At 37.2% G+C, this 21,823-nt stretch overlaps 1 protein-coding gene across 3 annotated transcripts in view; it reads left to right on the top strand.

The window, feature by feature from the left end:
• LOC128024135 (zinc finger protein 521) overlaps positions 1 to 21,823 on the top strand; it is a 73,666-nt gene that overhangs the window by 47,996 nt on the left and 3,847 nt on the right. For all 3 annotated transcript variants that reach the window (XM_052610697.1, XM_052610699.1, XM_052610698.1), the window contains exons 5-6: positions 14,186 to 14,317; positions 20,041 to 20,156. In XM_052610697.1, coding sequence (XP_052466657.1) covers positions 14,186 to 14,317; positions 20,041 to 20,156 — 248 coding nt within the window. The remainder of the gene's footprint in view (positions 1 to 14,185; positions 14,318 to 20,040; positions 20,157 to 21,823) is intronic.

Below are 21,823 nucleotides of genomic sequence, written 5' to 3'. Positions count from 1 at the left end.
TGCCTAAAAGCAGTGACAAATTGGAAAAAATAATAATAATTACCAGAACATATCTTCCTAATTTTATAATTTTTAATTCTTGACAATTTTACTGAATCCTGGGTTGTTGTCAACGCATCAGATCTGTGAAATTAATCCAATCCAGCTAATCCAACACAAAGAAATAGAGTGTAGCATTAGTTCTGGCAGGTTAAGTTAGTCAAGCTTGCATCAGCTGACACTCAGCTGATCCACATCTACCTATATGCCAATCATAATTCCCTTTATAAGGCCCTTTCAGCGATTATTCAGCAGCTATCACTTTGCTCAGCTAATCAGACGGCGAATTCCATCTCTATTGGAAGCATTCATTGAGGAATTTAGTGACAGGTTGGTTTCCCACAGAGTATCTCACCAGATTCAAGTTCTTGAGCTTGAAAGCGAACTCGCCACATTGATTGATTGATAAGCCGATAGACTTGCAAGTGACCTGATCGAGCCCTGCTTCTCACAATTGACATAAGGCGTATGTAATTCCATTACAGTTTAGCACAAAACTTTGGCGATATTTTATAAATGTTGATAAAACAGTATTGCGAAATGATGGCGTTTCCATTAACTGACTAAAACATTCATGGCATAGATAAGTCATGACAGTGGATTTTGATAGGCTGTTTGTGTGTATCTTGACAGAAGCAGAAGTTTCAATTTGCGTAATTTGAAGGGTAATGGAAACGCGCCTATAGACTCTTTGACCCAAATTTATTGCTGAAGTTGTGCTAATGTGACAGCACAAGGCAATGAGAATGAAATAAGAAACATAGCTTTGTGAAGACATTCAGGGATGAAAAGGTAGAAAGCAGATCATGTGTAAAAGTGTTGTTGATGCAATGTTGGCATATTTGCTATCGTCAAATATTGCTCATTGTTACAGGCTAGTTGTCCAGTAACATGTTTACTAGGCATGCTGTCGTACTGTGTGTTGAGATGCTGGTAACTTTACCCAGTTAAACATACCACAAAGAGTCTTGTTTTAATTCTGTTGTTTAAAGGGTTAGTTCACCCAAAAATGAAAATTATGTCATTAATAACTCACCCTTATGCTGTTCCAAACATGTAAGGCCTCCTTTTAACTTCGGAACACAGTTTAAGATATTTTAGATTTAGTCCGAGAGCTCTCAGTCGCTCCATTGAAGCTGTGTGTACGGTATACTGTCCATGTCCAGAAAGGTAAGAAAACCATCATCAAAGTAGTCCATGTGACATCACGATTCTGAACTGATTTTGTGCTAGTGTTATGAGCGCGGGTAAACCGAAGGCTTGAATCAAGGGCAATCATGGCAAATGACGCCATTACGTCGAGCGCAAAAGAACCGGTGAACAGTTTTCTTCAACCGGTTTATTGAATCGAACTGTCCGAAAGAACTACTGGTGATCCGAACACCGATGCAAATGGTTCTTCACTCGTGAACGAGTCAGTCTATTGTTAGTTATCTGGCTCGGCTCGGTGTTCATCTTCAGTTCTCTCTTCACAGCAGTTCAGTCAGTGTACTGTTTGAGTAAATGAATTACTCCGGGATATTGGTTTGTTTGAACTCAGAGGGAGTGTCAGCCACATTAAAAAAAGTGAACAACTTAAGTCATTTGTGGATTAATGCGTATTAGAGATGCGAACCTTTTAAAACGATTCAGTTCGATTTGGTGAACTGAATGATTCGTTCGTGAACCGGATATCCAGCTGCTTTGATTTGAACTCTCTCTCACAACAGACACGGAAGAGAAGACACTGCTGAATAAAGTTGTCGTTTTTTCTATTTTTGGACCAAAATGTATTTTCGATGCTTCAAAATATTCTAACCGAGCCTCTGATGTCACATGGACTACTTTGATGATGTTTTTCTTACCTTTCTGGACATGGACAGTGTACCGTACACACAGCTTCAATGGAGGGACTGAGAGCTCTCGGACTAAATCTAAAATATCTTAAACTGTGTTCAGAAGATAAAAGCAGGTCTTACATGTTTGGAACAGCATAAGGGTGAGTTATTAATGACATAATTTTCATTTTTGGGTGAATTAACCCTTTAAGGCTGTCTGATACGAAATAGGCTTGCTGATTCAGGCTCATCTATTATCCGGAATGTTATTCTATTAAACTTATCTGACTATTATTTCCTACATGCTGTGTTTTAGTCAGTGGTATGCTGCTGCTTAAAGCAATCTAGTGTATCAGTAATGTGCTTGATACTTTAAACGTGCAGTATGTAGATTTTGCTACTAAAGGTTGTTATTAATACTAACATTTATCTGGATAAGGGCAAACTGCCTGTTGCCTAAATTTAGAGTACTGACCGTATGTTGTACTGCATTAAGGGGGCATGCTGCTCTTCTTTGCCTCTTATTAAAGAAGAGCACCCCTTCACTACTGCTCCTCTTCTGTAAAGGTAAGCTGCCCCAGTCTATGCTATTCAAAAGGTCTTCGCTTTTAAGCTATTGGGATTTTACTTGCTTGTTTATTAAAGCTTATCTAGTGTCAGTATCATATTTGTTGCTAGACCTGCTTGTTACTTTAAGCTGTTGTTTGTTACTGCAAGTTCTGGTATCTGGGTAAACTTGCAACAGCAAGAAGCTAATGTTTAAGATGTTGTTAAAGGCAATCTAACTGTTTTTGAAATTCTGATTTTGAAATTATCTGGTTATTGAGAATGCTATTTCTTTAGGTTTCACTGATCACTGCAACTAGCTTTGATTAAGCAAGTGACATGCTTGTTGCATAAAGCTATCGAGTGTATCGGTAAGGACTTTTGTCTATACTCACACGACCATATACCCAACCTAAAATGTATGCTAATTGTAACATATGCAAATAGATATTGGATCTTGTATTTCCAAAGGCCTTCATTGTTATAATATCCTTCATCTTAACATATTCACTTCTGAAACACGTATCTAGACAAACGTTCCACTGAACAAAACATTACTGTGGAAAAAGTGTATGTTCATTTGGGAAATCATTTAGAACTTAAAGTCATTTTCAAGGTTCACCAGCATGGCATGCTCAGCATTTCCCATCATTAAGTGCATGAAGTGTTAATTGCAGTTTGATCTCATTAGTGATTAGAGTCATTTTCTTTGAGCATGTGAACTTCTTTGATGAAGACTCCTTGCTTCTTAATGGCAGCGTTGCCTGCCAGTGTCTGCTAACTCTGCCGACTTTGGGGAAACATGCTTACACTGTAATGATTATTATCATTAAGAAAAATGAAAGTGCCAAGCGTTGGTGACCCAGCTGTTCATTAAGCAGAGATTTTTTTGTAGCTGGAGTCAGAGCATCCAGTCACGACCAGACCTCGACCTGCGCAAAGTCCGTCTACATGACACCATTAGCTCTCTTCTGTGACCTCCAGACGTGTGTGCTTTATATCTGTCTGTAGGTTGTAGGTGAAGCTAGAAGGGATTTCAATTAGTTCATGTGTTATTATTAACATCATAATTTGTTCTAAATATACATCAGTTAATTTTTTTGTTGCATGTTTTTTTGTTATTTGGATGTGAATGGAAATATTTGGCCTCCCAACTCTGGTCTAGTGTTCATTTTTTAAAACAAAACAGAAAGATCTGTACTTAGATTTTAATTACTGTCAAACTTCAAGTCATCTGCTGTGAGCAAAGTCTTTTATTTTCTTTGTAGTTGATATTTATTGAGTATCTATCTGTAGGCTTATCTAATATCTGTCTTTGTCATATTAACATTTATATTACATTTATAAATTTGGCAAACACTTTTATACAAAATGAATTCCATTGCATTTAAGGTGTACATTTTATCAGTTCAGGAATCAATACCACGACCTTGCTGATGCGATGCTCTGCTTAATTAAAACACAATTCCATGTTAAAAATAAGTTTAGCAAATTATCTTTGTGACCCCTTGCCTTCTTATATGTAGGGTTTTGTTTAGGTGTTTTGAAATATTAAATATACATTCTGTGTAAACACTTTTTAAAATGTGTTTAATTGACTAATCAACTAGTCATTTACTGCACTAACCAACTGTTATATTCTGAAATAATTTAGTTTTTCACAGCAATCATAAGTGAAGAAGTGCTCTACTGTGACTCCATTGTCTATATGCATAGTAACACAGGATCATTGCATTCATACAACTAACCATGCATTTAAAAAAAAAAAAACATAATAATAATAACAAAATAAATAAAGGCTTTCCACTGTTGCCGAAGTGGAACCCTTTTAAAAGGTACTAATATTTACTTTTAAAGTATTAATATCATATTTATTTCTAATCTTCTAATATGTTCTTTTAAGGTACTAAAATGTACCACTTAGGGGTAAATAAGGTTCAAAGATGTATCGTTTAGCTTTTTTTTTTTTTTTGAGAGTGGTCCATTTGCCAGACCCATTGTCACCATTCATATAAACACATATACATTCTAATACACGTGCCTGTAATAAAAACTGATTAAATTGATGATAAAAAGGGATCATAAAACATAGTAATATTGTTGTGTGTTTGTCATATTCCTAGGTTGCTTGTTCAAATGGAGGTTCTGATAACCCTATCTGGGCTTGTTTTGCTGTTATGGCTGTCTGCCTTATCCCTTACATACCTGTAATGCATATACGGTTTGTCATTCGATTTATCTCTCATGTGCTCTAGGCTGTATCTGAGACCATGGGTCCTGATGCGGCCAGCCTGCCGGTTGTTTGCCAGCTCATGCGTCCATGTGGAATTGAGGTGGTATGAAAGCAGTGCAGTGAGTGCGGCGGCGTCCCAAGCTGCCCGTTTGCTTGCCTTCATCAGCATTCCACCGATGAGAGTAATTAAAGCTCAAATTAATTCTGCTGTAAGCAGACGAGCCGCTGAATAACTGATATTGGAGGCATGATGATGAATGCGCCACATCAAGGGTGAAGCCCTGGAGACACTGCAGAAAAAAGACATCTCCTTTTGTCTGCTCTCATTTTTACTTTGGCTAAGTTCCATAACCTAGTGAGCTGCCTCAGCTGCCTTCTAAGGCTGTATTCTAACTGAGATGAAACCTCAGGTTTGGAATGCTCTATTCCACATAGGTTGCAACATTAATAGTACTCATGTGAAAAAGACTGGAGATTTACTTAAGAGTTTATTCCTATATAGTGCAATGTCAGTGTTTCTGAGCTACGGCCACCACTTGAAGGCTGCCAGAACAGCCTTCATGCACATTGGAACTGATTCTGCAAGAGGAATGGAACACCAGATATATAAGATATTCTCTAATTTAGTGTTTTGATGCATGTGACTCTACCCATGCCAACAAAATGCCCCCATGTCATACCGGTGCCACCCGATTGTCTGCAGCCTGTGGCTTCCTCTACAATATCCAGTTGGAGGCACCTTTCCCTTTTCTGCTGGAAAACTGGGGCCAGATGGAGGAATTTGATTAAACAGCAGTGGAACACCAAATGTTGCATTGGATCCAGAGTCGGTCTGAGAGAGATATTGGTGGGGGCTGTTGAATAGGAGTTTAAAATGGCCTTCTGGTGCGAGCAGGCCAGTGCTCTTTCTAGAAAGAGGTAGCCGCTGGGGTGCAATAATATAGAAGGCCTTTTCCAACAACCAGCTGGGCCTTTTAGGAGCTGCTATCCCCACAGCAGACACCCAGCAGCCTCCGAGCAGCTTGACTTCACCATATGTGGAGTGTTTTTAACACTCCACCTGGTTTCCCGGGAGGAAGTCGAGCCGCTGGGATGCTGGGAGCAGATGAAATGTTCTTAATGCAGCCAACAGTATGAGAGAACAGCCCGATGTGGATGACCTTGGAGCCTGTGCCTGCACTACAGGAACACGGCCAGTTGGATGCTTTAGTACACACAGCCATATCTTCATACCCGGATCTCTTTCTACTTTCACAACTTAAAACACTGGAGAAAAGAGTGGAATTGCCCCTCAACATAAAGCATACAATCTCCCAGGACCTGAAGTGGGAACTCTAAATAGTCTCTATAGTGGAAATGACTCAATAGCTGATGTCCTTCCTTCACCATATGAGGATGTTCAACCTGCCACGGGAGCTGCAAATGCAGTTTTTTTTCTCTTGTCAATGAGTTTGTCTTGTGCTCTTCAGTAACTGCCTTGGTTGGTTTGACTGCCAAACAGGACAAAAAAGGCTAAAAGACAGTCATGTGCAGTAATGGGGGTAAGTTAATGTATCAAAAGTAACTTAAGTTACATAATCAGATTACTTTTTCAAGTAACTAATGAAGTAATGCTTTACTTTTACATTGTCAATGAAATATCAAAGGTACTTTTACAAATAATTAATGCAAGTTCCTTTTTTCCCATTTATTCACTGACACCCCTCCTGTGCCCGTGTTTTGGCCTTTACGGTTGTCAAAAATTTAACTTTTGATGTTTTTGGTTCTTCTACTTCTTTCTTTCTTTCTTCTTCTTTTCTGCACTGAAAACCATTGAAATGACCCTAAAATTTGTGTCAAATGCTGTTTTTATGCCTAGCAGCAGCATTTTGAACCAATTGAAGACGATTAAACAGTACTTGGCTGATACCCATATACAGTGATTTACAGTAATCCTTAAAGTAGTTGTACAAAAATAAAAGCATGAATAATCCTTTCAAAATCATTGGCAGACAGAAATGGTTTAACCTTTGCTATTTATCTTGAATAAAAGAAACAAGGTTTGACCATGGATTTGATCTGTTTTTCAAATTTCAAAGAACTATCAAATTGAACACCAAGGTTTTTCACCACAGATTTACAGAAGGGAGCTATATTGCCTAAGTCAAAAGAGTTTTGGGAGTCAGGAGCCCCGAACCAGATTATTTGAGTTTTGCTTTCATTCAAATTTAGATAATTTTGTGACATCCAAGATTAAACTTAATGTAAACAACTCAAAAGTGAATAAAAAATGCTTTTATCCTGTTTCTGCAAAGGTAGATATACCTGAGTGTCATCTGCCTAACAATGAAAAGATACTCCATGCTTATAAAATATAGAAACTAAGGGTAACAATTATAATGAAAACAAGACTGGGCCGAGAAAACATCCTATTAGAAAGAAAGGACATGAACCACTCAAGTGCCATACCCCAGATTTCCACTATCTTTTCTAGATAAGAGACAAGAATATTGTTATCAATGGTATCAAATGCTGCACTGAGATCTAATAAAACTAAAACCACTGAGCTGCCTGAATCAATCGAAATAAAAATATCATTTAAAACTTTCAACAAGGCCTTTTTTTGTACTGTGGTTATTAAAGCAAACAAACAAAAAAACAAATCCAGCCCTGGTGACAAAAAGTAACACAAAAGTAACATAATGCATTACCTTCCATAAAGAGTAACTAGGTAATGCAATTAGTTACTTTTTTATGGAGTAACACAATATTGTAATGCATTACTTTTAAAAGTAGCTTTCCCCAACACTGGTCATGTGTACTGAGAGACTGATTGGTGATCCTTTGCCCACCGTCCCTAATAAGGAAATGGGTTTAAAAAAAAAAAAAAAAACACACACCTGCACTACAGCATCTCCAAAAGTCTAAGTGGGAGGTTAGTTTGCTTGAATATATATACAAACCAATTATACTTAGATTAGATAGATGCAAATTAATCAAAGTATCTTGAGCCAAGGAATCAGAGGAAAAAAAATATTCTAGCCCATACGTTCCAAATGTTATTCATTTGATTTGAGCTGTTGGTGGTACAGTAGGGTTCCATTACTTTGTGCTTGGACCCCTAAATAGCTAGACAACAACACTTGTCCATCCATTGCATTGCCATATCTGCTACTTTGGACTTGTTTTTTTTCTTTCATAGAGCTGTTTGGTACCATTTAGTAATTTTTTTGCACTCACATGGGCTTGATGAGTTGTTCTGTCTGTTTGGGTGAGTGCTGTTAGTGAGCTGTTGGAGACAGTTGCTATCTGTGTGTATCTTTAGGCATTACTTTTCATGCTCAGATGGGCAGAATGAGAAATAGTTGTCTCCTGTGCATTTCACATGTGGAGCACTGTTTGAATGGCACAAAACATTGAATCATTGTAGTGTGTTATTGGTGTGTACATCAGTGTAATGAGAACGGACACATCACAAAAGTTCTGACATATGGCAGTCGTGTCCTAATGGTTAGAGAGTCAGACTTGTAACCTGAAGGTTGCAGGTTTGCGTCTCAGGTCCAGCAGGAATTGTCGGTTGGGGGATTAAATAACCAGCTCTCTCTTCCACCCTCAATACCACAACTGAGGTGAGTCCCTTGAGCAAGGCACCAAACCCCCACAGCAATATGACTGCCCACCTGCTCTGTGTGTGTGTGTGTTCAATACTGTGTGTGTGCACTTGGATGAGTTAAATGAAGTGCACACATTCAGGGTATGGGTCACCATACTTGGCCACACATCACTTCACAGACTTCATTTCACATATTCCATCCAATGTGTAGAACTCACACGAGGCTGACAAAAGTCCTTGAAGCAATTTGATTCATTTTTTAGTCAATTTTGATGTGGTCCAAAGTGGCTAATTGGCCTGTATCTTGTGAGCGCAGAGTCCAAAGTGCACAAAAATTGGTACAGATGGAGAGCAGGACATTTTGAGTACACATGCCAAATTTAATACATTTCCAATTATAGTGGCTACAGTTACCAAAGAAAGACTTGAAAATTTGAACATTGAGCACAAACCCGTATGCACAAGTACTGTTGTTTTAAAATGTGACAATTTTTGTTATTTTCCATTCTTCTAACAGCTAAACAGACTGTACTACAGAGAGTGTTATTTGAAATGGCTTCCACCTCCTTTTAGCCTCGAGTGAAATCCTGGCTGCATTAAGATATTGTAGATTGTATGTAGAAAGGCTGTCTTCCACAGCTGGAAGGCTGCATGAGTTCAGCATGCTTTGACCTCAGTGTGGTTGTTTTTTTTTCTTCTGCATGGTCCTCTTGACAGATCTGGCAGCAGATCAGAGCTGGTTTTCTACTGGCAGGAGTCAGGAGAAGCTGAATTCGTCCAAAGCAAGCAGTCATCTGAGTTTGGCTTTTCACTGGACAAGTAGCACATGTGTTTATGAGCACATATGGAAAACGGGTGACTTTAGAATGGAAAATGGAGCTATTCACACAATCATCTTTAGAAACCCGGCAGCAGTTCCATTAGTCTTGTTTGTGCAGCTGTTGTCTCCATTGCATTAGATGTTTTTTGGCTTGCTCCTTTTACAGTGCCCACATTACTCACCCTGAGCAGTGTCACATTGGGCGTACTTATCACGTGTGACCTTCACATACCCCATCACCTGGTATATAACAGGGTAGTCCTTCCCTGACTCAAGTGAGGGGGGCTGAAAAGAACTGTTTCCCTTGAGACGAGATGTCAGTGTCTCTGAGTACACATCCAGTGGGAGTGAATTACTGAAGTCTTTCTTCTGCGCCTGTGTTTCTTCTATATGTGTGTGTGAGTATAATTGCAAGCGTAGAGGGAGCGTGTCTCTCAGTTTTGTGATTGTGAGGTGCAGACAGCAGCCCGAGGGCTCCCTCTCGCCTGCCTTGCCTCACACATCAATACAAATACACACACAACACATTCTCCCACAAGGGCGCCTACCCTCAAAATCCCCCGCTGATGGAAGCCACTGCAGTTTTCAGTCAGGTTTTCATGCACAGCTTCATGTGAACGTGATGCCATCAGACATCACCTTCAGGAAGAAAGAGAAAAATACTGAAAACTCTAAATTGTGCTCATCACATCATCACTGTTTTACACAAGCATTTGATTCAGTCTAAATGGTTTCTTTTTTCACTTTAATTCTTTAAAGACCTCTTGAAATCAAAGGAGTTTTGGGACTTTTAGTTTGTTTTAGTTATTCAGCTGAACAAATTTTTAGCAGGTAAATGCATTTAAGATAAACAGTCCTCTCCTACCAGGAAAATATTGACAACATCTTGCAAATGCAAATTTTTAGACATATACAAATATTAGCAGGAGTCAAATTTTTCATGATATCTTATTCAGATTTGAAATATAATCTCATGAGACATGTGACTTTCAACATATTACTTTTCTAGATTGCTCCAGGACTGATTTCATCTATCCTTATATCAACTAAAAAAATATTTAAGTGTGGTAAAAAAAAAAAAAAAAAAAAAAAATCAAGGCACTTCAGTGTCTATAACTTTTAATATTTTTCAGCATTATCAAATTTGGTTGATGAAAAGTAAAGCCCAAATGTTCTTCTTTCCAAAGAAGTTTCAGTGTTTATAACACACTGAAGTAAGAAACTGTTACAATTTTAAGTTTGGTAGAGCACTTTCAGCTGTGAGTCCCATAATGGGGGGTGCTGGCTAACAGGTTAATAGAATTAATTTACATTTTAAGTCATTATTTGAAGTCATTATTCATTTCCGTTTGAATCAGTTATTCATTTTTGAGGACATTTCTACTGAATGCATTACAATAACTTCACCACAAATTTAAGAATTACAAAAAAAAAATTATTCATGGTTAAATAGTGAAATTATTTTATCTGAAGCATTTTTTGTTGCGGTTATTATTCAAGTTGTATGGAAATGTGTACAGAAACTGTAAAATAGCTTAAGTGTTATGTTTTCATAAACTATGCACACAGAGTAATCAGTAAGTCAGTATGTATCAGATTATGCTATAAAATGATTTTCATACATGGCTGATTCAGATCGCTGTATCTCTGCATGTTCTATAGCACGACACGATCTGAAGCGTGCTGTTTGATATCTGCGTTGCAATCTCACAGGACCTGCTCCTCCGTGCCTTCTCCTTCATTTGGCATGCTGCACAACAATCTGATTTGTTTGCTAATTGTGTCCTGTCCTTTATCTGATTGGTACTCTTGCCTCTTTTGAATTGTGAAACTATGGCAACAGGCATCAGTGGGGCGGCTACAGAACACGCGAGCCAAAGGAAAAAATCAGCACTGTACTGCAGACATCTCTGTTTTTTTTATATGGTTATTATCATCGACTACATTTAGAGGAGACAGAACTGAAATCATTTATAGATGCAGTGATAGTTACGTGAGAGAAATCTCTGATTTGCAAGCAGTTCTTTTCTCTGAACTGTTCAGGTTTTGTCCCGTGACTCGTGCAGTGAAATGGCTTTTATTGACCATGTGTGATGCAGGACTGCGGGCATGTGGCTTTCATTCATACATGACTCGCTTCTCATTTCTGAGCAATTTATTCTTGATTTCAGTGGAAACATAAGAATAACTGAACTGAAAGAGACGAAGATGGTGAGAGAGAAAGGGCGGGCGGTGGGGAGGGAGTGTGAATCTGCTGTGTGAGGCAAGATATCGTCCCGCGTTGATTCATCACGTCTCCCTGCTGGATTGTGAAGGGGCCGTCTAATGAAGTTCAGGCCGTCAGAATGAAGGGACTAATTCTGATTTAGCTGAGCTAATGAACTTCCTCTCTCCTGGTGTGATCGGCTCATGGGGCGGCTGACAAACTGACGGAGAGACACTGCGAGACGAGGAAAGAAAGAGTGTGTGAAATGCTTATTTGGTGAATGCCGAGAGGTATTAACATGAAGAGTGTGTGTGCTGTGAAATTATGCTAATGCTTGGCTTTATGTATATCTGGTCTTGTATGTGAGCAGGATAACGATATGTTCAAATTAGGTCTACATTTTTGGCACCAAAGCACTTACCAAAAGATTTTACAGTGAAGCAGTATTCATGCACACTGAAAGGGACTGAAAACTGCATTTAAAGGGATTGTTCACCCAAAAAATCTAAACGCTGTTATCATTGACTCACTCACCTTCTCTCTTCTTCTGCACTCAAAAGAAGGATTTTGAAGATTGTTGGCCACCAAACAGTTTCTGGTTTCCATTGACTCGCATGGTATATATATATTTTCATTCTATGGAAGTCAATGGGCAGAAGAAAGGTTTGGAATAATGCAAGGGTGAGTAAATTATTAAACATCTTCATTTTTGGGTGAAGTATTCCTTTAAATTAAATCTGTCTGTCCCATGAATGAATGCAAGTGTTCAGTTCAGTTAAAAATTGTAATAGCCTAATTTTGCTTTATGATAGAGATTTTGATGACTGTATCCTGCGTATGGATGCATCAAATCTAGGATCCCACAAATGTCTTTAATTTGGTATATATCCCAGTCAGGAATTGTGAAAATGTTTTTCATTTATTTTATTTTATTTTTTATTTTAATAAGAATTCATGGAACACTTTATTGTATGGACAAATTCTCACTATTAACTAGCATGCATACTATTACTAGCATACTGACTGTTTATTAGTACTTATAAAGCACATTTGAATTCAGATCCTTTAATGCACCCGATACCTAAATTTAACAACTACCTTACTAGCTATCAATAAGAAACAAATTAAGAGTTTAATGAGGCAAAAGTCATAGTTAATAGTTAATATTGAGAACTTAAAATAAAGTGTGTCAAAATTCATAATGACTTCATGCCACTGAATATAAAGTAATGCATTTGTTAAAATTCAGCCTCCCAGTGTATATTATAATGTGGGATTTCTTTAGCCCTTTGATAACTGTATGGATGTCTTTTGTCTCTTAATCAGTAATGAGATATCAATCTCGCATGTAGATCACATGCAGAAACACTACAGCATTCATAAATAAAGTATAGCTTAGATCCATCATTAATCATCAGTATTTGATTTGATAAAGTTTCCCCTATAAAGCCCTCTTAAACTATTTTCAGCATTAAATGAATAAACACACGGCAGCCCGCCTGAGCTGCTGAAGTCATCAGGGAAATCACACACACAGGAGGAGGAGTCAGTGTTTAACTCCCAGGGCTTTAATCACTGTTAATTTGGCTCATCGTGTATTAAGAGATGCACGACTCCCTCAGTGAGCTGTTTCTCAGGTCAGTATCTGCCGCCGTATTGCTGCAGAATCACATGTATCCGTTGAAGATCAGCCAATCTGAGAATGCATTATGACAAACTCTTTATATCTATTTCAAACATACATATTGTTCTTTAAACTCTGTTCAGCAATCTGCTGAAAATAGAGCTCTGCCATCACAAGAAAAAAAAAGTAATGTTTTAAAATGTATTACAAATGAAAACAGTTTACACTTTTGAATTACACAGATATCTAGAGACCAGAATATGGTCTTAGAGGTCGGCTCTATTGAATTGGCAGCCGTGTAAACAACATAACAACCTCCCAGCAATGCCCTGGCAATCGCCCACAGCACGCCGGCATTGTGAAGGTGACTTCTGCATGGGCAAACCACTCGCATTAATAAAAAAAATGAAGTTTTATGTGTGTTGTAACCAGTCTAGTATTGTGTTTGGGTGCTGAAGGTGTGTTTGAAGATCCTGTCACTGCTCACTCTATGCTAAATGCCATCTGTGGCCACCTGTGCCAACGACTCCTCTGGGGTTTCTCCCATGTGCCAGTGCAACCACATATGCCCACGCAGACCTTCAAGATCAGACCAGCTCTGATATCACCGATAACATCAACTCCACTGTATACATGCAATTTTAAATTGTGCTTTAAACAAAGCTTATTTACCCCTTATAGAGTCTCAATCATGATCACATTCTAGGTTTATGACTAAAACATGAATTGTGTTCAGTAAATCAGGGGTTCAGTCAGTATTGTCGTGTTGAAAATTTTGAAATTAAAATAAGTGAATAATAATAAAAAAAATAATCAAATGCATTTATATTAGAACCAAAAATATCATTAATATTTTTTAATCCATTCTGAATCAATTGTATTATTTTAGAAACAATACAGGAATTATTTAAATAAATACTCATTTAATTAAATAAGACATTTTTTGACTATTTTAAGTTGTGGTACAAAGTTTTTACTATTTTTAAAAACATATATATATATTTATGTTTTGTTTGTTGGAAATGCTGGTTACAAAGTGTATACTTTTACAATTATTCAAATCTTTGTTTGCAATCCTGTAAATTAAGAAACAGATTGTGAAAAGTAAAGATCTTTTAAAAGTAATATAATATAAATATAATATAAAAGTAAATAATGAACATCTGACATGGTTTCAATGTCTCCTGTTTATTTTTGACCGAGGTTCATTTCATGAGAATGCTTAAAATGCAATGCAAATCGTATTGTGTATCTTTGAGACATTTCCAGTGATGCAGTTTGTGTTTGTGTTTTTCTGTCTTTTTCCAGAGGAAGGTCTCATTCATGAATGTAAACTATGCAGTCAAACCTTCGACTCTCCAGCGAAGCTGCAGTGTCACCTCATCGAGCACAGCTTTGAGGGCATGGGAGGCACCTTCAAGTGTCCCGTCTGCTTCATAGGTACATCTTTATATTTGCCTGTGTGTGTGTGTGTGTGTGTGTGTGCGCGTATGCCAGAGCAAAACTAAAATCAAGCAGTCTTTCATATAACATCAACACCCATAGTTTATTTTACTTTTTTTTTTTTTATTAAGTTTTCCACATCTTAGAATGATCAAAACATCAAACCTTTGAAATAACACAAATGAAATTATGATTCTGTTGACACTGGGTATTCTTTCACGAGCTGCACCATAGGATAAAGTGTAAACACCAAATTCAGATGCATACTGGAAACTGGTTTTCCCCTATCAAGATCACTCCATGCATTTAAGATGACACACAGACATTGATTTCCTCAGACTGGTGCATGCAGGATTAGTGGATGTTGGTGTCAATGATCTGCTCTGTCTCTGGATGTGAAGGAGGAAAGCGTCTCACCTCTGGTGTCAGCAGGGTTAACTGTCTGCATGATGAAATCCCAGAGTTTGCTGCTCAGTGCGCAATGCTTCATTTCAGACTGTTGCTTAAGTCGGGCTTTCACAAACACCTGGACCTTTATGATGGAACTGTGTTCAAACAATCAAAATACACTCTCAGAAATAAAGGTTAGCCTTTGTACATTGTGTAGCTCCCAAGGGTGTGTATTAGTACCTTTAATGTAAATATGTGACCCTGGACCACAATACCAGTTATAAGGATTAATTTTTTGAAAAATGAGAATTGTCATCTTCTTAAAGCTGTCATATCACATGATCTGATGAAGCAATAGTGACACATTATAAAAACACTATATCACAACTTTTCATCTACTGAAAGTACATTAATACTGCAAGTATGGAAATATGCTTTGTCAGCTGAACGATCGGTATGTTGTTAATCCATAAAATGCACTATACTTCAGTCCCTCACAGCCTCATTTTCATTCCCGGCAAAAATCAAAAATGGTGCTACCCTGAGTAAAGTCTATGTGTGCCACAAAGTTGTTAGTTCCTGCAGAGAGCCTGGTTTCCATTGCATATATTTGCAATGTTATATATGAGAGTTACTGTTAAGATTCAATTCCAATATCAGCATGTTTAGGATGATTTGGCGATCTGTAGAATTGTGGTTAGTGTTTACATCAGGAATTCAACAAATGTTGAATCACATTTGCAGTTTCTACAGACAAACAGTTTTCTGTCATTTATAGCATTGCTTCACAACCTCAAAGCCTTTGGTAGATCTGCATTAAAAGGTTTTTGCTTTTCTCTCTGGAGAAAATCCTTGTTTGAGAAGGTTTGAGAAGCCCTGATTCGGGAGCTACATAAAGCATATAACTTTAAACCTTAAACTGTATCTTATCACTTTATCTTGATGTATTTCTCTACTGCCGCCTCAACAACATGCTTCATTTGTCTCTCTCTGTCTTTCTCTGCTTCTCTCATTCCTACTGACTTGATCTACAGGGCTTTTTTTTTTTTTCATTTTGGCTTTATTTGGTGTTGGCGCCTGACAGACAGGTCCCACATCTCCTTCCGCACTCATATTGATCATGCAGCAGAGAGAGAAAGAGAGAGAAAAGAAAGCAGCTCTGTGAGGACAGCATCCGCACTGCAGAAATCATGACTAACATATGAACACATGCGTCACACAACACATCCCGACACTGATCTAGGGGTGTTTTCACACTAGCTAGATCATTTAATTTGTGCAAAATGTGTTTTCTGAAATTGGGTTCTGCTTGAAAACAGTAGCCTGGGGTTTGATCAATTGTGTGAGTGCTTTCTAACTCACCTTGCCAGCAAGTGTGACTGCAAACAGAGCACTGAGTGTATTTCCATTGCTGCTTGTCTCCACAGAAGCAGACTTCAGACAGCTGATCGCATTATGTGCATCTCTTGTAGTGTATTTGCGGCAGACAGATGCAAACACCGTTCTGTGCTTCTTGAGTTTTGGTCGTAACACAAAAATCTCCTTTTGAGAGCTTATTCATACACTGTGGCAATCAGCTGCTGTTTTGACACCAATGTATTGTGGTTCCAAATATGGCAAAAACAAAATCTTTATTATAAAGATTTTCAAGCATTTGCCATCCACACATTTCTGTCCAAGAAAATATATTCACATTTCACATGTCAAAAATTGCAATATATAAAAATAAGCGACATATTTTTTTTAAATCATTATAAATCTAGTTTTCATCTCTAGTTGTGGCTGTTCCATCCACATTTACATTTAGCTAAAATTTAGGCTGTAAGACTGGAAATGTGTTTTCTGGATCCTGAAATATATTTTCAAATATATTTTGGTATCTGAAGGTTAAAAATTAAATATGTTGTCAAATTAAAAATATATTTTTCATTGCGCTTTACTGTTTTCAACATATTTGGCATGTATTAAAATATATTTCGGCTGGAGAGAAAAATGTGCATGGGTCAGAGTCAAATATAATGTATTTAATATATAATAATATATAATAATGTTCCAGGGTTGGAACTGAAATGATCAAACCTAGTGTGAGACTCTGAAACGTTTATGCTATATTATGTAGAATATGATGGCCTTTCAATTCAACTCATTCTCTCATTCCTCTACAGGCACAAATAATGATCATAAGCAATATCATTTCACCAGTTGAAAATCAGAAATTATATACAATTTTAATGCATTATTTCAAGTCGACCAGTTTTAATAGAAGCGTTTGTTTGGGGACTGCAGCCTGAGAGAGCGGAGGCAGGCATGAAGTAATGCGGATGGGGAAGGACATACACAGTGTGATCATGCAAAGCGAGGGAGGATGAGAGAGGAGAGAGGGAGGAAGGAGGTAAAAGAAGAGTCGAGGAGCCATCCAGAGGCAGCGGGGAGATGTCAGAAGTGTCGCTCTCGCGGGACACATTTGACAGCTATGTGAAGTCAGGCAGCCCGCAGCTGAAAGTAGCTCCGCTCACCCTGGAGGAAGCCAAGCGCAGAACAAACACTCGGCATGCCACTTATGAGCTTTTGTCTCACTTTACACAACAAAACACTACTGTTTTACACTCAGTTGTGTGCACAACGATGCTGCCTGGCACTGGGTTTGTAAATGTGTGCCCATCAATAGAAAAAAAAAAAAGACTTCTTGTACAATACATTTAATAATACTTTTTATACCAAATCATTAATTGATTCCCTAACACTGAGTTAACCAATTAATATGAAAGCCTTGTTATATAAGTGTATTTGTATATATGAAACAAGAAAATCTGTGCATTCATTATTCTCATGGATGTCTGGAATCATCAACATGAAAATTTGAAAGTCTGAAAATATTCTTTAAATCAATGGAGCTGCGCTCTAATATTAGCATGCATAAGTAACATCCCATAATCTCATTCTGCACATTTGTGATCCTTACTGTAAAGTGTGACCTATTTCTATTCTAAATTACTCAGTGTATTACATGTTTGTAGGCTTTTTATTAACGTTATATAACTGTAAAAGAGCTTTTTTTAGGAACTATTGGTGGACTTTATTTAAAATGTGCAGAATATTTATTTGCATTACATAAGTCGTAACACATTCATCAAACAAATGATCAAAACCCCCAAACACCCACATTAAAATTTTTTGTAAGAACAGAAGAACACACTACATTCTCTTCAGCAATAATAATGTAATGGTATAACTCAAAAGCCATCTTGGATATCTTGAATGCGTTTTTTCACGGACACACACTGAAGTCCTTAATTTAGTTAATCCTTGCTTTCACATTAGATGCTTTGTTTCTTCACAAAAAGTGCAGTTTGGCACCATTCATTGCCTCCATAGAGAAATTTTATTTTACTAAAAAAATAAACATTTAGATTTACATTTCTCAGATTTACACAAGTAACCATTATCTGCATGGTTGAAAACAAATCACGTCCATCTCTCTCTCTCTCTCTCTCTCTCTCTCTCTGTCTCTCTCTCTCATTCTCTCTCTCTCTCTCTCTCTTTCTCTCTCTCTCTCTCTCTCATTTATGCTCATATTCAGGATCTCAAACCCATTTTACATGTATGATTTGAATTAGAAGACACCGGTTCTCATTGACCCTAATAAAGTGAACATCAAAGTTGGGTTTAAATCCACACAGTGACATGAAGGCGAAAAGTTGTTTATCCCTCGTAAGAAATTCAGGCGAAGACCAGAACTAACTCTTTACCTCAGAGACACGACTCGCTGTGTGTGTGTGTGTGTGTGTGTGTGTGTTTGACTAGCCACCCTTAACATATGGGTCTCTAAAAACAAACAGCATGTTTGAAGTACTCCTGTGAGAATTACTGCATGCTCTCTCTCTCTCTCTCTCACACACACACACACACACACACGTTCGGCAGCTATATGGCTTAATTAAAGCACACAGACTCACTATGTGTTTTAAGTGCCATTTCAAAGATTATATGTGACTGAAATCAGGCTACACATAAATAACGAGTCTGCATGAATATTAATAAAGTCAATATAATTAGCACTGTTGACTAAGAGAGACAGTGTTTTTGCATGTGGAAGTGAATGCAGTTCCTGTGCTTGTTTATGTCCCTACAGTGGCTCTAAATAAAGCACATCATTATTCCTCACTGTTCACTATGAGTCAAAACACCGACCGCTGACCATTATCCACTCAGACACAGAGCAGGGCTTGCCAAACCCTGGATGCTTCCAGCTGGACGGTGAATCAAAGCCGCATTACATTCGCACAGTGTTCTGACTGAAAAAGTTGTGCGCAGGAGGGATTGATTCCCCCATGATGTGAAAGACTGGAAACATTCAGGTTTCCCAGCATCTTGATTCACTCATTCATGACAATACTTCTTTCATATGCTGCCAAACTGTAAAAACTGAGCTCGGAAAACAGAACACGTGTCTTTCCTCATTTGAACTGAGTAATATTATGAAAAAAATAAAATAAAAAAAATAACCAGAGAGTACTTCCTCTGCATCCTTGTGTGTGTGTGTTTCATCATAAACACTACTGTAAAGTGTTAAGTGTTTGCTTTATTATATGTGATCCATGAAGAAAAGTGATTTGAGAGAATTTCATACAAGTTTATGGCATTCAAAACATTTTCTTTTTAAAAAGTAGTTTTATTGTATGTACACAGCAGTTAAAAGAAACCCTCACTCATTATTTTAATAATAGCAAACTCAGTAAAACTATGAAATAACATGGAAGTATATAAATTATGCTGAGATCAATCGTGTACAACACATTTGTGACTTTTAAAGTTTCCAACCTCTGTCATTTCTTTCTTTCTTTTATTTATTTATACTTGTATTCATCAGACACATTAAATCGATGAAAAGTGACAGAAAAGACATTTATAAAAATGTACCTAAAATACTAAGATTTTAAACTTTGTATTTTTAAAGATCCTAAAAACTAAAAGTATCATGGTTTCCACAATAGATAGATAGATTAATAAAAAAAAAAAAAAATAATCTGTTTTCAGCATTAATAATAATCTTGTGCAGCAAATCTTAATATTAGAATGATTTCCGAAAGAGCATGTGGCACTTTGACAATCTCAGTCACATAGGGAACAGTTCATTTTAATTATAAAAAAAATAAAAAATGTATTTTTTTCATAAGTAAATGCAGCCTTGTTGAGCAGAAGAGATTATCTTAAATGCATAAAATAAATTGTCTACTAATTTGTCTGCAGTACTAATTTCAATTTGTCAAAAAGCTCTAAGATGCAAAACTGGAAAGATGTGATTTAACATGTGTTGTGTCTCGTTGCAGTTTTCGTGCAGGCCTGTAAACTGCAGCAGCACATCTTCACCGCTCACGGGCAGGAGGACAAGATCTACGACTGCTCACAATGCCCCCTGAAGTTCTTCTTCCAAACCGAGCTTCAGGTGAGATGAACTGAGAATGAGATCACATGATCAGCCAAATAACCCCATCTTGACGTTTTGCATTGCAGAGCATGCAATTAAAGGAAGAAATACAGTTGTAAATAGGGTGTGTTTGCAGTGGCATTAAGCAGAAAACATGTAAATACATGTCACTATAATGCCCAATACTAGCATCAGATCAGTCAGTGATGCATGAACAAAACAAGGCAAAGCATCACTGGGACGGTTTAAAAATCAGTTTTGTAGCTGTAACCCTGTGATGCGACACAAAGGAAAGCTCATTGAAATCAGCCACTTGCTAATATAATATTAAACAATATAATGATGCATGCATTTTCCTGCAACTGTACAGTAATTAGTCATGTGACATTTACAGCTCCAGTGATTGGCTCCAAAAATAAACAGAGATGGCAGATTTCAAATTGCGTACTTCCTTTATCAGATAATCGAGTGCTATCGAGCGACTGCATTATTTTTCAGATATAATAAACCTCTCTAGATGAGTGCTGTGAATTTCTCATATTCTGTCCCCTTTTCATACCATCTCTGTTATCCCCCCTCTATACTTAAAGACTTTAATGAAAGAAAAGAAACTTTCACTTTGAAGAAAACAAGAATGAAACTAGCTAAGGAGCAGCTAAATATTTTAAAACCTACCTGTGCTTATAATTATACCACAATTCTGGCTTTTGCTTTTTGCTTCAAAATCTATATAGGATTGAAAACTGTATTAGACATTTTTAATGTTAGTGTGACACCATGGCAATAAAAAGGATCTACTGTGGAGCTCTTAAAACAGATTCTTACCTTCACTGCTGTGATGCATAAGTGAAGACAGCACTGAATTCTCCTGATAGACAATGAGACATTTCATTGACAAATAAATGGGACAAGTTATCCACACATAATAAAACTAATCTTTCCTGGAACAGTATCTTTTTTTAGTGGCTGCAGCTCTCGTGGGAAATATGCTAGATATTGCTTGTTATAAATACAACACATTTTATATGATCTCATACATGTGGAATTTCAATGTTGTCTTTTACTCTGACTGAGAAAGACCTCGTAGTTATTTACCAGTTTTTACAGTCTCTGCGGTGTATAAGTGTGCACTGATGGACATCCAGAATATGAGAGCAACGTAATTTTAATGTGTCCTTTTTCACATATATTTACAATAATGAAGTATAATTATGCATAATTAGAAGCAAGTAACACTAAACCAAACCCTAAACTAAGCTCTTAACCTACATTAAGTACATGTTGTTAATTAACACGTGTTTCAATCATTCTTACAAGGACAACATAAGATGAAATGAAAATTCAACCTATCTGCTTTTTTAAAGTATATTATAAATCTTATTGTTCATCAGTAAATGTTTCATAATTAACAGAGGACATATGTACGCAACTTATTAAACTCCACCCACAAATGTTCATCTGAAGCCACGCCCTCATCTCATCATCCAATCAACAGCAAGTGCATAACACCAAGTTCCGCCCTACATTTCGCTCCACTCAGATGTGCATCACAGTACAGATAAAAAGATCTTCTGTTTCTGTTTTTATTATTTTTATTTATTTGTGTTTTTTGAATTCAGAGACAATAGTTCATAATCATAGATAATATCAGAAATTTCAAATCTCAAACATCTGGTTCTCTGTAA

Source organism: Carassius gibelio, chromosome A2 (assembly GCF_023724105.1).
Source record: "Carassius gibelio isolate Cgi1373 ecotype wild population from Czech Republic chromosome A2, carGib1.2-hapl.c, whole genome shotgun sequence".
NCBI lineage: Eukaryota > Metazoa > Chordata > Actinopteri > Cypriniformes > Cyprinidae > Carassius > Carassius gibelio.
Note: the sequence above shows the minus strand (reverse complement) of the source record. Positions and strands in the feature narration are given on the sequence as shown.